Source organism: Quercus suber, unplaced genomic scaffold (assembly GCF_002906115.3).
Source record: "Quercus suber isolate HL8 unplaced genomic scaffold, Cork oak 2.0 scaffold_11, whole genome shotgun sequence".
Classification (NCBI taxonomy): Eukaryota; Viridiplantae; Streptophyta; class Magnoliopsida; order Fagales; family Fagaceae; genus Quercus; species Quercus suber.
In genome coordinates this window covers 2,711,407-2,726,849 of record NW_027069477.1, presented here as the reverse complement: position 1 = coordinate 2,726,849, position 15,443 = coordinate 2,711,407, and the positions used below count along the sequence as shown (strand labels likewise).

General features: G+C 36.5%; 1 protein-coding gene across 2 annotated transcripts in view; it reads left to right on the top strand.

The window, feature by feature from the left end:
* The first annotated feature begins 10,938 nt into the window (after positions 1 to 10,938).
* LOC112031637 (uncharacterized) overlaps positions 10,939 to 15,443 on the top strand; it is a 36,826-nt gene continuing 32,321 nt past the window's right edge. The window contains exon 1 of one of the 2 annotated variants that reach the window (XM_024064337.2): positions 10,939 to 11,136. In XM_024064337.2, the coding sequence (XP_023920105.2) occupies positions 10,986 to 11,136 (151 nt within the window). In that variant the 5' untranslated portion in view covers positions 10,939 to 10,985. The remainder of the gene's footprint in view (positions 11,137 to 15,443) is intronic. The other variant, XM_065778973.1, reaches the window with a different exon arrangement.

The following is a 15,443-nucleotide window of genomic DNA, read 5'->3' as shown; positions in this document are numbered from 1 at the left end:
TACATAACATAAAATATTGTTCAAAGATGAGGCATGCACTTATAAGTTTATGCCTTTTAGGAAAATAAATACAAACCAAACCATAACTTCGTCCCTAACTTTAATAAAATAACAAAGCAATATTGAGCATATATAGATAAATAAGTCTTATGGTCTCCAGGCTCGTCCAGAATTATGCTCATCCAGGCTGGCATTTTATTGATAGTACCTTCTCAGGTGCTCAACATTCCAAGGATGCTCTAACTTCCTTCCGTTTAGGGCCTCCAAGTAATAAGATCATTGTCTTTTACAGTTGATAACTCTGTAGGGGCCTTCCCAGTTAGGTCCCAACTTCCCATGAGCTGGGTTCTTTGTTGCTAAAGATACATTTTTCAGGATAAGGTCTCTTATGTTGAATCGCCTTGGCTTCACCATTGCGTTATATTGCCTAATCATAAGGTTTTTGTACCTTGCTCCTTTGTTCAATGTCCATCCTCATCCCGTCTATTAGATCGAGGTTCAAACGGAGTTGCTCTTCATTATCTTTGTCCTGATAGGTTGTCACCCTATGATTGGCCATATGCACTTCTGCGGGTATGACTGCTTCAGTTCCATAGGCTAACTTGAAAGGAGTTTCTCCTGTTGGAGTTCTTACTGTCGTCTTATATGCCCACAGGACACTTGGTAACTCGTCTGGCCATACTCCCTTTGCCCCCTCAAGCCGAGTCTTGATTATTTTTAACAAGGATCGGTTTGCCACTTCTGCCTGACCATTTTCTTGTAGGTGGGCTGGGGAGGAGTAGTGATTTTGAATCCCAAAGTGCATGCAAAAATCTTTGAAGAGTACATTGTCAAATTGTCGTCCATTGTCCGATATCAGCACTCTGGGCACTCCAAATCTGCGCACAATATTCTTCCATACAAAGTTCTTGACATTTTGTTGTGTGATATTAGCTAAAGGTTCTGCTTCTATCCACTTGGTGAAAGAATCGATACCAACCACGAGGAATTTCATTTGCCTTACACTTAGTGGAAAAGGACCCAGGATGTTTAGTCCCCATTATGCAAAGGGCCATGGGGCTGTCATTGGAGTTAGATACTCCGATGGTTGTCTGGGGATATTGCTAAACCGTTGGCATTGATCGCAGACCTTGACATAAGTTTTAGCATCAGCTTGCATATTTGGCCAGTAGTATCTTGCGCAGACGACTTTGTGAACGGGTGATCTGGCTCCTGAGTGATTGCCACATGCCCCATCATGGATTTCTCTCAATATGTAGTTTGCTTAGTTGGGAGCCAAACACCTAAGATAAGGCTGGGAAAAACCTCTTTTGTACAATACCTCGTCCATAAGAATATACTTGGCCGACCTTACCCTCAACTTTCTAGCTTTGTCTTTCTCATCTGGAAGTTTTCTGTCTTTCAAGTATGATATAATTGGAGTCATCCAATTTCCTCTACTCTCCACTTGTTGTACTTTTGGGATGTCTATACTCGGCATATACTGAATCTCATCAAACTTGTCCACGGTTTCATTCGCTAAAGCTTCTTTTGCCAAGGCATCAACTTCCATGTTCTCTTCCCTTGGGATTTGAACGAAGTCAGGCTCCTTAAATTTTCTCATAAGGCGCATCACCCTATTAAGGTACTTCTTCATTTGTTCTTCCTTAGTCTCATACATCCCTTTCACTTGGCCTATGACCAACTGAGAATCTCCCAAGACGACTATGGACTTCGCTTCCACAGACTTAGCTAATTTTAGACATTTGAGGAGAGCTTCATATTCGACTTCATTATTCGTGGCTTGGTACTGCAAGCGAATCTTGTGTCTTAACTTATCCCCTTCTGGAGATTGTAGAACTGCATCTATCCCTCCTGTATACTGTGTAGACGAACCATCCACATGGACGATCCATTTCTTGCCGTCTTCCATCTCTCCGATGTCGCCATAGGTTGGGGTAAACTCTGCAATGAACTCTGCCAGTGCTTGAGCTTTTATGGCATGCCATGGTTGGTACTTTATGTCGAACTCACTGAGCTCGACAGCCCACTGAATCATTCTCCCTGCTGCCTCTAACTTGTTCATTGCCTTCTTGAGCGGATGATCCGTCATGACGTTGATGACATAAGCTTGGAAGTAATGCCTTAGTTTCCTAGAGGCTGTTATTAATGCGAAAGCTAGCTTTTCTATTAGTGGATATCGTCATTCCGCTCCCCTCAGTGCTTTACTTGTATAATACACTGGCTTTTGTATTTTTTCTTCTTCTCTTATCAGTGCTGAGCTCACGGCATATGGAGTCACAGCCAGGTACAGAAATAACTCTTCCCCATCACGGATGGACTCAACAACGGGGCCATAATGAGGTACATCTTCAAATCTTGGAAGGCTCTTTGATACTCTTCCGTCCATTCAAATACTTTCTTCAGAACCTTAAAAAATGGTAAACACTTGTTAGTAGTTTTAGAAACAAACCTGTTGTGGGCAGCAACTCGTCCGGTAAGAGACTAGACTTCTTTGATACTCTGTGGAGGCTTCATATCTAGAATTGCTCTAATCTTTTCCGGGTTCGCCTCGATCCCTTTGTGTGAAACCATGAATCCAAGAAATTTTTCCGACGCAACCCCGAAGGCACACTTGTTGGGATTCAACTTCATATTGTACCGCTTGAGTGTATTAAAGGTCTCTTGCAAGTCGTCTAGATGTTTTCCCTCGTCTAGACTTTTTACCAACATGTCATCCATATAGACTTCTACATTTCGTCCAATCTGAGGACGAAACATGTGGTTAACCAGTCGTTGATATGTTGCTCTAGCGTTTTTCAAGCCGAAGGGCATTACTTCATAACAAAATTAGTCTTGACTAGTAACAAAGGACGTCTTCTCCTGGTCGGCCTTGTCCATCCTTATTTGGTTGTATCTTGAGAAAGCATCCATGAAGCTAAGTAATTTATGGCCTGTGATAGAATCCACTAGTTGATCAATGCGTGGCAATGGATAGCTGTCCTTGGGGCAAGCTTTGTTTAGATCAGTAAAATCTACACACATTCTCCACTTGCCATTTGCCTTTTTGACCATTGCTACATTGGCCAACCAATCTAGGTAGTACACTTTTCGTATAAATTTCGCTGCCATCAACTTCTGAACTTCGTCTTTGATAGCATTATCTATCTCAGGGGCAAACACCCTTTTCTTTTGTCGTACTGGCTTGGAGGAAGGACATATATTCAGTCAGTGGGTAATGACACTAGGATCTATATTCGGCATATTCTCATGACTCCAAGCAAATACATTAATGTTTTTCTTCAAAAACTGGATGAGATCTCTCTTAATCTCTTATTCCAGATTTGCCCCAATCCTGGCACACCTCTCAGAGTTGTTCTTATATAAGGAAACATCTTCTAACATTTCGATGGGTTCAGCCACAATTCTCCTTTCTTCAATGCTCATCATCTGTTGTTGCTCGTCTATGGCGAGCACGGCCAAATAACACTCCCTTACTGCTAATTGGTCTCCCTGCCCCTGTCCTACCCCATTCTCCGTTGGGAACTTGACTGACAAGTGGTGAGTGGATGTGATTGTCTTCCAACTATTTAAAGTTGGTCTTCCAATTATAACATTGTAGGAAGACGAGCAATCTACTACAAGAAAATTTACGTCTTTGGTTACTTGTTGAGGATATGCCCCCACTACCACTGGCAACATAACAGTGCTTACAAGTTGTACCTTCATTCCTCTGAAACCTACTAGAGGTGAGTGTACTGGACGGGGCTGGTCTCGTCCAACCCTCATTTGCTGAAAAGCTGGATAGTACAGAATATCTGCTGTGCTCCCGTTGTCTATCAATACTTTTCTAGTTGTATAGTCAGCAATAACTAGGGTGATGGCAATAGAATCATCGTGAGGGTGGTGAATTCCCTTGGCATCTTCGTTTGTAAAGGTGATTGCTTGCTCGTTCGTGGTCCTTGCTCTTGGTGATTGTCCAGAAAGTTGGCGCTCTGCACTACTTTCAAGTACGCCTTCTTTGACTTGGATGACTGTCCTGCCAAACTTCCCCCTATGATAACTCTTATCTTGCCTAGTGGTGGTTGTGATGATTCCTCTACCTTCCCTTTCAATTTCTCATCCTTATGGTCTCGTCCAAGGAAATTTCTCAGCTTCTCTTGTCTTATGAGATTCTCAATCTTTGCTTTAAATCAAAGCACTCGTCCGTGTTATGCCCATGATCTCTATGGAAGCGGCAGTACTTATTCCTATTGCGCTTGTTGGGATCTCCTTTCATTTTCTCAGGCCATTTCAAGGAAGTTTTGTCTTTGATTTGCATAAGGACCTGCTCAAGTGGCATGTTCAAAGGGGTATATTGTTGATTCCGCGCTGAAGAGCCTGACTTCTTATTATCTCGGTCTTTTTTATCTTCTGTTCGTCCCTTCTTTGGACGAGGACCTTGCTCGGAGTGATGAGCGGGATTTGTTTCCATTCTCTCAGCTCTTTTCCTTTTCTTAGCTATGATCGCATCTTTCTGCGTTCATGAAATTTTGGGCCAAATGGACGAGTTCGGCCATGGACTGAGATTCTTTTCATAAAGTTTGTGTATGAATAAGTCAGAGTTAACCTCATTATGAAAGGTTGCCAACAGTAGCTTATCATCTACTTCGTCCACAGTCAGGGCTTCCCTGTTGAAGCGTGTGATAAAGGAACGCAGGCTTTCATTCTCTCCTTGCTCTATCATCAACAAGCTGAACGAGGAAGGTTTGTGTCTCTGTCCCCAATGAAATTATTAACAAACAATTTGCTTAACTCCTCGAAAGAACTTGCTGAATTCAAGGGTATTTTGCTGAACCAGACTCGCGCAGGCCCTTTGAGGGTAGTGGGAAAAACTCTACACATTATCTCATTTGGAACCCCTTGAAGGTGCATGGTAGTCTTGAAGGTGGCGATATGGTCAAATGGGTCACGCGTCCCATCATACAAATCCAAGGAAGGCATCATACAAATCCAAGGTGGCGATATGGTTTTCGCCTTATTATTATTATTATTATTAATAATAATTTGAGGTTGAGTTAATTTTAAAAGGACAATGTATTTAAAAAAAAAAAAAAATGGAAACACCATGTGCGTCAGCCCTTTTTTTTTTTTTTTTTTTTTTAATTTAATGGGCGTACGCGTTTTGAACGTGTAGAAATTTCCAACCCCGCTCTTTTTTTATTTAAAAATTAGAAACACCACGTTTGCATATGCATATAATATTATTATTATTATTATAAATTTGAGGTTGAGTTTCATTATCTAAAATTTTAAAAGGACAATGTATTTTAAAAAACAAAAATTGGAAACACCATGTGTGTCAGCTTTTTTATTTTAAATTTTATGGGCGTACGCGTTTTGAAAGCGTAGAAATTTCCATCCTCGCTCTTTTTTATTTAAAAATTAAAAACACCATGTGTGCATATGCATATAGTGGAGGAGTTGGTGAACTTAGAAAATTAGCTCAAAGCATCTTTATTTGTAGTGGAGTTAAATTTTTCAAAATTTGTGTAATTAAAAAAAAAAATGTTAATGAGTGCCTTTAGGGTACTGGTTAATAATTCATTTAAAATTTTTTTATGAGAAATGAAAATAAAATAATTAATATTTTGAAAGTTTTTTTCGTTTTCCATAAAAATGGTATCAAAACTTTCCTAAAATTAATTATTAACCAGTGCTTTAAAGGTATTCGTTAGCATAACCCATATGTGTAAACTGTCGAGTCTTTTTTTTTTTTTGGCCGTACGCATTTTAAGAAATTTCCAACCTTGCTCTCTTTTCCCACTATTTTTCTCATCATGCATACCTGACCCTCTTTTCTAAACCTTTCTTCCTTGGTTCTCTCTCAGTGACTCTTTATTAATCTCTCATTCTCCTTTCTTTTTTGGTTTTCACACCAATTCTCTCTCAACCTCATGACATCACCCTATTAGATTAAAATGTAAAAAATACCAATAATAATCTCATATAAAAGGATTATATCATGAATAGAAGGAAATACATGTTTAGTAAAAACTACTATAAATTTTAATTACCATAGGTTCTAGTTCAACAACCACAATCACAAATCACTAAAATCTTAATAGTTAAATCTATGTTGCTTTCTCCCATCACATAATCAATAGAAGATGGAATGAGAAGGTGTACTTTTGGTTTCAAATCCCCAAAATAACTATAACTATCTACCGAAAGTCTCACTTCAATCCAGAAAACACTTATGTATCCCTAGTGACAAATGCCTTGAAGTGATTGCTTAAATCAAGCAATGAAAATTGAGATATAGTCTCAAGAGATTATCACAGTACATGTAACAATCCCAAATTTCCAATAATTGTGCAGTTCTAAAATTCTAATACCTTTCTAGCACTGAGTTCAAGAAACCAAAAGAACAGCTACCACTGCAAAATAACTGAACAAGTTTATAATGAATTCTTAAAAAAAAAAAATGATTAAATAAATATGTAATATGACATAAACAGTTTTGGAAATTTGCAATTACAAAATGTAAAAGAACAAACTAAATTGCGTATGAAATGCATTTGAAAATTCAAAAGTAGAATCCTGATAATCAAGTCTAAAATTTCTTTCTCAAGCATAAAATTCTATATTACTATTATCATTTGAACATTCTGGATGGAGACCTAAGAGCAGAGAAGAGAAGCACTGAGGTGAGGGCCCATGCGTGTAGATGAAATTTTGAATTTTGTCACTTATCAAAAAATTACAAAAGCAGGTATGTCTCTTACATAAATGCAAATCCACAAAATTGAATTAATCAAAAATTACAAATTAAAAAATGATGAACTCATCAACTTTCTCTATGATCCCAATCAGTATACAGTTAATAACATGTAACGTTTTGGACAGACTACGGTGATAATTATATATGCTAGCTTGTTCTTGATATGAAGATGTCTTTAAAATCTTATTTAATTGCTGTAAAGTTGTAATTTACAACTAGTTTATGTTGGCTTTAATTCCATGCTAAATTTAATTGTAATTTTGTTCAATCTTATGTACTTTGTATTTTATGTGGGATTTATTTGTAAGGGTTGTGTGTGTGAGAGAGAGTGTGAAGACTTAAGGCAATTGAAGACTAAAGCAGTTTTCGTAGGTAGCTCGCGAGTAGGCTTCTCTCGAAGTAAAACATGTGCCCAGCAAATGACTGGAATGCAAAGAGTCAGGACAAGATGGAGACAGCTAATTTTCGCGAGTATCTCGCGGGTTAGGCCTTCCCGCGATATACCCGCAAAACATTCTATTTTGCCAATCTGTCATATCTGATGCAAACTATCTGTACCCATACTATATATACCCACATTACCCACAAATGTTGAGGAGTGCTTCTGAGAGAAAACCCTAACCACAACCATTGAGAGTTAGAGATTGTTATACCCACATTTCTCTACACAATCCATTGTGATTTTTTCTTCAACTCCTACCTCTCTATTTTCATATCCTTGAGAGGTTGATAGCCCAAACACTTACTACACCCATTCTGAGTGTCAAGTGAGGTTTTGGTGCTGTTGAGAAGCATTGGAAGAAGACAAACTTTGGCGGATGCAATTGGGCGTATTGTGGGATTCGGAGAGCTAGATAAGACACGGTTCCAAGAAACCTTGTTGGAGTAGGAGCTTAGAGGGCTTAAGTGTATTGGGTAGATTAGGCTTGGAGAGTCTATTACTACTCGTGTATCCCAACTGGTCGATTTACCACTTGGAGGGTGGCGGAGAAGTTTTCCGCCGAGTACTTCGGTTTCCTCTTCGATAACATATCGGCATGTTATCTTATGTTTGCATTCTTCTTCCCTACTCTTTTAGCTTTCATTTTACTGCTATGTTTTATTGAATATGGCTTAGAGTAGTTATTTTGTTTATCCGCTCGCATTTACTCTATTCCGCACTTAGTATAAGTTAGAGTAAAATCAATCGAGCTGTAATTTTTAATTTAGAGGTCTAAACAGCTCTTGTGTTTTAACACAAATCCGAGCTTTCAATTGCATTTTGGTACTAGAATATACTTCATATTTGGCACTTCTTTTACAAAATAAAAGAAGCAGTGGTTTTCTAGTTCTAAAGGTAGTAGCGTATCTTAAATTTTATATTAAATATGGTAACTCTTTCTAACTTCTACATTCCCCTTTTATGACTGATTAATCTTTTATCATTAGAACATCCTTCATTTCAACTCCCCAGATTTCCTATTTCAATAATTCAGAGTCCAAATGCCAGCCCCATATGCAGTATTTGCATTCAAATTCAAAAAAGCCAAAGTTACATGCTCACATCACAAACTTTATTTTACCTCTCATCGCACTAGAACAGTATTAGTCTCTAGAAGCAACTCTTCTATGAGATTTATACAGAAAAATTATTTCACTCATAAACACATAAATCTTGGTTCTATACTTTTTTGATCTTGTAATATAATTGTTGTGATTCATTTCGATATCAATAAAATTATTACTTTATGTTTTGTTTCCTCTGTTCTTGGTTGATTTGTAATTTTGAACCCCGCTCAATTTTACCATCATATATTAAAATTTCAAAATCAACATAAATAAATTTCAAAATCAACAGAAATATCAACTGATTGTTGATATGTAGATGTTAGAATGGTTTCATTTCATTTTATTCTCTGAAAAAAAAAAAAAAAATATAAGGGTCTGTTTGTTTTGGTGGTAAATGATTTCAGGAAATCATTTACCACCTGACCTCAGTGTTTGGAAACCAAGGAAAATTTTAATTTCCGAAAAATATGCTTCAGTTTGACCAAATTTACTCATTTGACCCGAAAATGGTTTTACACTCTCATTTTCACTTCAAACCATTTCCAGGTCACGCACAAAAGAGAGAGAGCCAGAGAAACTTCGAAGAAAGAAGACCACGCCGAGACCATCCGAGAAAGAAGAGACCAGAGCTCGCCGAGACCACGTCGATAGGAAGAACCCAAGAACCCAGCACCGCGCGATCTCGTTACGAAAGGCGAACCCCGATCTCTGCCGTGCGATCTGGACACGAACCCAGAACCCATTGTTGATCGTCGATCTCGCCACGAACCCAGAACCCATCGCCTTCGCACCGGTGAGTCACACCGGCGAACCCAGAACCCAGAACCCATCGAGTCGCATCGTCGATCGTCTTCGTACGTCGCACCGTTGATCGTCGTCGATCGTCTTCGAGTCGCACTGGAGTTTGCTGTGATTTTGTGATTTTGAAATTTTTTGTAATAAAATTTGTTTGGATGCTGAGAAAATAGCTGAGAAAATGTGAAAATTTTCTGGAAAATAGCATTTTCAGAATAGAACCAAACACATGAAAATATTTTTTACAATAATTTTTATAATATAACCGAACACCTGAAAATATTTTCCTTTCTCGAAAATGCTAACAGGCTATTTTCCGAAAATTATTTTACGCGAACCAAACGGACCCTAAAATAAAGCTTGACAGAGGAAAGTGACATTAATGATGGCGTTGAGATTTATAATTGGTGATTGGAATGCTGGCAGGTAGTTCCTATTGGCCCTCCCCATACAGTAAGTGCAAAAATCGCAATTAGGGACAAGACGGTTCTTCACATTGCTGCTGAAGCTAGGCATATGCATATAATGGAGGAGCTGGTGAACTTAGAAAATTAGCTCAAGCATCTTTATTTGTAGTGGAGTTAAATTTTCCAGAATTTGTGTAATTAAAAAAAATAAAGGAAACTGGAAACGCCATGATTGTCAAGTCATTTTTTTTTAATTTACGTCCGCACGCGTTTTAAAGTTTGTAGTTTGAACAGCTAAGAAATTTCCAACCTCGCTCCCTTTTCCCATTATTTTTTCTCATCATGCATACCTAACCCTCTTTTCTAAACCTTTCTTCCTTGGTTCTCTCTCAGTGACTCTTTATTAATCTCTCCTTCTCCCTTTTTTTTTTTGGTTTTCACGCCAATTCTCCCTCAATCTTCAAGAGTTCCTCTTGTCACCAGTTCCTTTCTAGTATCTATACCAGTGCGTGTTTGGATCTTGGGGTAAGTAAGTTTAACTCCTCATTTTTGCACACTGCCCACATTCTTGTATTATTCTTTACATATTAACCATAATTAGTCTTTTGCTACGATATTATTGCACATATGAGATAATCAATATAAAATTTTTATTTGGTTTGTAAATAAAGAGAAAATCAAATACAATATGTAACCTGTTGAAAATAAAATATTTTAATATGTGAATTTTTCAAAAGAAAAAATTTAAATTATTTAAAATTCAATGCTAGTGATCGATGCAGCACTGCCAACCACTAATATCCATGTATCCCAATCTCTAAACATTTCGACGTCTCAATTCCAAAAATTGTCGATACTGACTTCAAAATTATTATCAAACAAAATTTTAAAAAGTTGATATTAATGCCATGATAATTTGTTAACGCCATGCTAAGTTGCATTGATTTCTTTTTTTTCACACTTCGGCCCCCTCAATCAAAATCCTGGTTCGTCCCTGGTTATTGTTACAGAAACACACATAGTTCTCAAGGAATTCGTAGCATATACGGTATAGCCAAATCTTCATTTATTTTCTTTCAGACACAATTTGGTTATATTGACAGATCAAACATGGAAACAAAGCCTGTTCTTAGAGACGAAGACAATTATTTGGAATGGAGTGTTCGGGTGAAGACAGATTTGATGGCTGAAGATCTTTGGGACATTGTTGAAGCAACGAACGAACCTCCTACACCAGAAAATGAAGCTGCTTTTAAGGCTTGGAGAAAGATGAATGCCATGGCTTTACGTGTGATCCAAAATTCAGTAGGGTCAGACAGATTTTCTGATATTATGGAGATTACTTCGGCCAGAATTGCTTGGGAAACGTTGGCAGAAAAGTACAAACCTAAAGGTCCTAACCCAAGTAGCAGGTAATTTAGATCTTTCAATTCGTTAAAAGTCAAGTATCTCTCTCTCACGTGATTTTAAAAACCGGTTTTACTTCGGACAGCATGGCTTCGGTTCCTTTAGAAGAAGACAATCTTGACTCAAATTCTAAGTCAGGTACTATCCAGATTTCATCTGATATTGGGGAGATTACTTCGGACCGTATGGCTTCAGTTCCTTTAGAAGAAGACAAGCTTGACTCAAGTACTAAGCCAGGTATCTCTCTCTCTCTCTCTCTCTCTCTCTCTCTCAGTCTCTTTTATTTTGTGTGTAAAATAGGCTGAAAGATAACTAAGACGACGACAAACTTCAGGAAAGAAAAAAAAAAAAAAAAAGCTTGAAAGCATTTGTAAAAAGTCGGGGAAAATAATGAAATAGGCTGTGATTGCGTTAGAGCTAGCCTTGAGGTCACGTTTTAGGGAGAGCCTCCCACCCAAAGAATTGGAAAAGACAGTGACGTGCCACAACGAAATTAAGGTCCAAATAGTTCCCCATTGCCACCATCTTCTTTCATTGTTTTGTTCATTTGTTGGTTTTGTTTAGTACAAATCTTTCAAATTACATTACACTTTTCGCGCAGTTAATGGTTAAAACTTTGGAAGTCCTCTCCATTTCATTAGAAATAATTAGATTCTCATATATTTATTGTTATATAAACTGTTTTATTATTTAAAATTTTAAATAATGTGATATTAAATATACTTTAAAATTTGTAATATTTAATGTGTGAAACATGAAATTGATCAATTGTAAATCATGTAATTTATGTGATTTACATAAATTAAATTTATTGATGTAAAAATTCAACTAATTGAAAGATTAAAATAACCTTATTAATTTTTCATATATATTAAAAGAAAAACCCTATTTGGTTTTCAAGTTTAAATTTAACTTATTGCGAACCAACGGATGAGCTTATATATGGAAAATTTGAAGACAAATTAGTCGTGTGAGCTTATGCAATTTAGGAGGTGTAGCTTCAGTGCTCTACATAGAGAGGCAAAAAATGTATCACATTGTCTAGCTAGATAGCATGCATTGAATAGAAAACCAGCTGGTGGCTAAGTTTAACTGCCCACCTTTACTCCTAGCTGACTTGTGCTATAATTTAATAAACACGAGATTATCTTGAAAGAAAGAATGAAAGCATTTATTTTTTAAGTATAGGGGCATTTTTTCTCCCCTAAAATTTCTTAAAATTTCTAGAAAGTGTATTAAATATTGGGAGATTTAATAGTCAATATTATAGTGAGAGTATTATCTCCCATTTAAAAGACAAACCCAACAAGACTCTTCCTATCGAGTCCAAATCTTCTGTTCTATTTTGTCTGCTCCACTCTATACTCCACCAATAAAAATTTGTCACATGTCTCACCTAATAAATTAAATTATAATTTTAGGCCTTTATTATTTGTTACCTAATATAAATAACAATAAATAAATAAAAATAAAATAAACAAACCACCAACGCCTTCCCACAACTGATCCACCGCCACCTTCACCAGAAGTAGGAGCAACAGATCGCCGACGTCGTCAGGAATTTCCAACGACATCAACTCGACCAGTCACGGCCATCCACCTCCGCTGGGTTCACACCAACACCTCCTTGTTTTCAAATCCAAAACGATTACCCTTAAAAATCAAAGCGATCTAAAAAAAAAACACTCTCTCATGTTGCTTTCTTTCTCGCCAATCTGGTCAGAAACAAACAAAACAATGGCCTAAAAAAGTAAAAATTTTGTTCCAAGTTCAACTTTCATTGTCTACGAGTGGAACGTCCACTATCCCATATGAACAATTTATGGACAATGGGTATAAGCCATGATTTTTTTTTTTTTTATGGAGTTCTAGAAAGCGATTTCATGGACATTAACCCCACCAGTTATGCCCATCCACCTCTGCCGAGTCCACATCACGTCCTCCTTGTTTTCAAATCCATGAATGAGTTTTATTATTTGTGATCCATATTTAGATTGCTTTGATTTTTAAGGGTAATCGTTTTGGATTTGAAAACAAGGAGGTGTTGGTGTGGACCCAGCGGAGGTGGATGGTCGTGACTGGTCGGGTTGATGTCGCCGGCAATTCCTGACGACGTCGGCGATCTGTTCCTCCTACTACTGGTGAAGGTGGGGGTGGAGGATCAGTTGTGGGGAGGCGTTGGTGGTTTGTTTATTTTATTTTTATTTATTTATTGTTATTTATTTTAGGTAACAAATAATAAAGGCATAAAATTATAATTTAATTTATTAGGTGAGACATGTGGCAAACTTTTATTGGTGGAGTATAGAGTGGAACAGGTAAAATGGGACAGAAGATTTGGACTCCTTTCTATCATCCATAATTCCATATCTTTAGCCCTTTCATTATCGCTATATCACAAGAGTTTAAATTCTTTAAAAAGTGAATAAGGCAATCTAATGTTAAGTGTAAAAAGTTCAATTAGGAATAATTCTATTAGTAATCTTCAAATGTGTCCTAAAAAGCGCATTTATTTTCATGTTGTGACTTTTGAGGCCAATACCAAAGAAAATGTTCTCCATTGTACGTGTTAAATAACTCAGGCTTTTAACCAAACTATTTAACAATATTGGGTTTACTTTATCTTCATCGTTATGATAGGCTATAAGCCTAATTGCATCACAAACCTTTGCTTTTTATTTATTTATTTATTTTTACTGAATTACTCGAACATATTTGGTTAGTTGCTTCTCAAATTAAACCATTTACATAAAAAAAAAAAAATCAATCAAGATATCTCAACTCATGTGACTTACAAAGAATGTTACATGGAAACGTATTATTCAGGAGTTTGGAGTGTTTGCTTAAAACACAACTGAAAGTTTACTTTTATTTGTATTTAAATAATGTCCATCCACTCAAACTTTCTCACACACTTCCACCAAGGCACTTCTTTCTCACACACTTTCTGACAAGGCAATGCTTCAGCCCAGAGAGCGAGAAAGTCATCTTCTTTATTGGTATTAATGGAGTTTGCTTCTTCTAACTTGCATGATTGTTTTACTAAAGATTTTACTTCTATGAAATAAAACAGATAACAGTCTTTCTTCTAAAAAATTAAAAAAAAACAAGAAAAAAAAAAAAAAACGTCTGCCATCTACTCAAACTAGCATTGACAAAGATGATTTTGCTGACTTAAAAGAGCGAGTCATGAAGGTGTGTAAAAAAGCTCTAATTTCCACCACTGAGGTTGTTCTTCAACCTTCCTACCCTATATGAAAATTATTAGCCTAAGCTGTCCTCTATAACTTCTTGAAATTTTGAGGATATTTCTATTATTTGTTAAAGCTTTCGTACTATTTCTGTTGTTAGTGTTCCTTTAGAATGTTTCTCTTGTTTCTCATTGTAAATATATGTGAACTCTTAATTCCTTTTGAGAGTATAGCCCATGGCAACAAAGTAGAAAAACACTTTGTTATGTTCTAAAAGTTTAGAACAATTGGCAAACCGTGAACACAAACTTGTCTAAATATAAATTATTAAGTCTATAGGGTATATTAGATAATACTCAAGGTGTTACAAATTAGAACACAAGAACAAGGAATCTGCAAGTTCAAGGAATTCAAAACATGCCAGGTTGGACCGATCGAAACAGAAATATGTAGAATTTAATGTAGAATTTAGTTAAGGCCCAACAGCTCATTAAGCCCATCAAGTAACTAGGATTTTAGATATATTTCACTAAGTATTTAAAAGAAAGCCTGATACACGTTTTGTTATGACTTTGGAGGTCCCCTTTTGAGATCTAAAAGAAATTGTGCTTTCTCATTTCAATGTCACTATTGGAATTCCTTCTACACATCAATAGAACCAGTAGATCTGAAATTGCTGCAAACAAGATTAACTATTGCTGATGATTTAAACTTTTGAGTGGGATCTCAATGTCACAAATTGGAGTGTTTGTGTTCAACAAATTCAGAATAGAAGAGTCCGTGGATTTGGAGATGCGTGTGGTTGCATGAGTAAGTATTACAAGAGGTAGCATTAGATTTAGGGTTAAATCTATTGTAAACACTTCCATTCTATTAGTGAATGGTTTCCTTGTAGATTGTTTAGGTAAATCCTCCCCAGGTTTTTTATCTGAAACTGGACAGTTTTATTGGTTTTTTTGGGTCATCATATTGCTTGTCTTATGTACGTTTTTTTACCTTGAAACTGGATGGTTTTATTGGTTTTCTTGGGTCATTATATCGTTTGTCTTATTTACTTTTCTGCTTTATGTGAAATGACTGTTATTGTGTAACTTAGATCTGTATAATAAACCTAAGTAACAACTTGGTTAATTAATTAGGTTAAAGAATCTAAGTTATAGGGGTCTAAATATACATAACACACTTCTTCTGCCAGATAAGCATTCAAAAAGCATATTCATCATATATTTGATATCTATATATTTATTTTACGCTATTCTAGTAATTATTAGTGGTATAATTTCTAAACGAGAAACTAAGGCAAATATCTCATCCCAATTAATACCCAATGCTGGGTGTAACATTCTTGGTTTG